This window comes from Atta colombica, unplaced genomic scaffold (assembly GCF_001594045.1).
Source record: "Atta colombica isolate Treedump-2 unplaced genomic scaffold, Acol1.0 scaffold126, whole genome shotgun sequence".
Lineage (NCBI taxonomy): Eukaryota > Metazoa > Arthropoda > Insecta > Hymenoptera > Formicidae > Atta > Atta colombica.
In genome coordinates this window covers 374594-377218 of record NW_017259213.1, presented here as the reverse complement: position 1 = coordinate 377218, position 2625 = coordinate 374594, and the positions used below count along the sequence as shown (strand labels likewise).

Sequence of the window (2625 nt, the reverse complement as noted above, 5' to 3'; positions counted from 1 at the left end):
ACTTCCGCGTCGATACACATGTAGGCCACGGTTTAATCTATGTGGGATGGACGCGCACGGACAGATTAGGGTTGATTGGGGGATGGAGGAGACTAGCGCCAACAGCCCTATAGCAGCCCGACAGATCGCGCGACGTCGCGCATCTGTGATAAGAGAGGGTGGGCAAGGAAGATCAGTAATCAGTATCAGAACACAAAGTCGAGGTATATCAAAGTGTATCTACCGTTCGTTCGCTCATCTCATCATTCTTATCGTCGATCCTTTCATCGAAATTGTCCAGTGAATCGCTTTCCTCGCAAATCTCTCGATTATAGTCCATGATGTAGTCGAGATCGAGAAATTCGTGATGCGTTGGACATCCCCCCAAGATTCGCGCTTTTGCGCGGTATTCGGTTCGCGGGTAAGCCTGACCGAGCGCAACATCCCTGATTCCTGCGCGAGGGGATATTGATATCATCATGCTGGGAAATCGTCGAGGTGGACAGAAACCCAGCGAATGATAACCGATTGAACAAAATTAAAGAAAAATTCGGGCGATCGTTCACTTAGAAGTGTCGCGATAACGCCCCGCTCGAACCGTGGTTAAGGTGAGGAAGATGTCGCATCGCCAACGTGTTTACGTGGACATCATCTAGGTCATCATAGCCAATTCACTACATATTTCGAAACAAATTGATTTCTGCTACAAATTTCATTTAACAAAAAATTTTTTAAGAATATCGTGAATTACAAATTTTCATGAATGTTATAATAAGTTTATATTATATACGCGCGCGCGCACACAATTCTATGCCAATTATTTCTGTTTATTTTTTATTCACCAAGAAATTATCTAAATATTGTAAACATATTTATAAGTTATTATACAATATATATGAGTTTTTAAAAATATTACAAATACGAAATTTAAGATCTAGTTCCACCAATGTAAAATTAACTTTAATCTCACCAATGTAAAATTAACTTTAATTTATTCTTCGTTTTTTAATTCTTAAAATTAAAAAAAGATTAGTGGAGAATCGAATTTAATGCCCGTTTCTATCACAATGTAATTTAATTTTAATTTTGGTTCAATTAACTCATCTTTTTCCAATTTTAAAAATTAGTTTCAGTTCCAATGATTAACTTTATATATATAAAATCTCGGTTTAATTTATTATTTACGTTTTTCTCTAATTCTTAAAATGAGAAAAAAATTAAAAGTAAATTAAACTAAGAATAATGTTAAATGTCACATTGGTGAAACTAAACTGAAGAATATTGTATGCACACGATATTCTCTCTACTGCACCAAATATAAATGCATGAAATATTCATAAATGTAAAATATTCATAGCAGTTTTGGCTTGCAGCCTTTTTTAAGGCTCTTAAGAACTCAAAATATAAATCTATAATCTTTTCTAATGTATTAATTAATTTTACTAATTGATTAATATTAATTTTGATATTTTTCTTTTTCTATAGATTTGAAAAATGAAGATGAAGATTACTGTGTCAAGTGTTTTTCTTCTGTGTCTCTTCTGCTTCAATTTGCCGGATGTCATCATGAACTTTGACCCGTTCTGCGGTAGTCATTTAGCAGGTCCTAGAGGCGTCATACACACGCCGAATTTCCCCGGACCCTTTCCGATTCCAATCAAGTGTCGTTGGGTAATTGACGTGTCCGACATCCCGTCGACCAACAGTTCTATCGTCGTCTACCTGACGCAGCTCTATGTCTACAAGGGGCTCCGCTTCACTGAATACGCATACTACGAGTCCGAGACCATGAACTTTGGTGCGGCCCTAGTTAAGGAAGTGACCGAGGGTAATGTCTTCGAGTATCAACGTTTGAGAACGTTCAGGCCGTTTTTGGTAGTCGAATTCGAGCTCGATCGACTCGAAGGTAATCACGTAAGGGTATTGAATGATCTGCTCGACGTGTATGGATTCAATGTGACTTACGAAATGACTGAAGAACATCCAAATCCCGAGTCTTGCACCATACGCGACTGCTCCTTCGCTGGTAACTGTCTCGTCTCTACAGATTACACGTAAGTTATTAATTATTATACATCAAAATATATTATTCTGACATTTCATGCTGCATATTTGCATCTATTGTAGATAAAAATAAGTAATATTAATTTTTAATAAATTAAAAAATAAACAATCGAGAGTGATTCATTTATATATTTGAATATTATTTTATTTATATATTTTTCATTTGTATATTTATGTATTATATATAGTTTTTTAAATTATAATTGTACATTATTTGCGTTTTATCTTTTTATAATTATTTATTTTTGTTATACTATTAATTTTGTTGTATCTGAAATTATATTCGTTTTTGCGATATCTATCCTCTTTTATAAATATGTATATTATTTGTATATTAATATTATATTTATATTATTATTATTTAAACTTACAAGGCGTATTCGCATGTGTATTGTAGTTGGAAAACAATTTTTTATTTAATGTATGAGAATATAATCACAATAGAAGATTATTTTAGAAATTTCATTAATTAAAAAAGCTCAAAATAAATTGGCTAAAATGTAAATGTATAATGTACATATAATGTACTTTCATTGAGAAAACTGAAAATACAATTTTTGCAATTATTCATCTAAAATAATT

The 2625-nt window shown here is 33.1% G+C and overlaps 1 protein-coding gene across 1 annotated transcript in view; it reads left to right on the top strand.

The window, feature by feature from the left end:
- Nucleotides 1-369: 369 nt before the first annotated feature.
- Nucleotides 370-2625, top strand: part of LOC108684069 — a 22297-nt gene continuing 20041 nt past the window's right edge. Inside the window, exons 1-2 of the mRNA XM_018188110.1 lie at nucleotides 370-587; nucleotides 1465-2033. Of these exons, the coding sequence (XP_018043599.1) occupies nucleotides 1474-2033 (560 nt within the window). The 5' untranslated portion in view covers nucleotides 370-587; nucleotides 1465-1473. The remainder of the gene's footprint in view (nucleotides 588-1464; nucleotides 2034-2625) is intronic.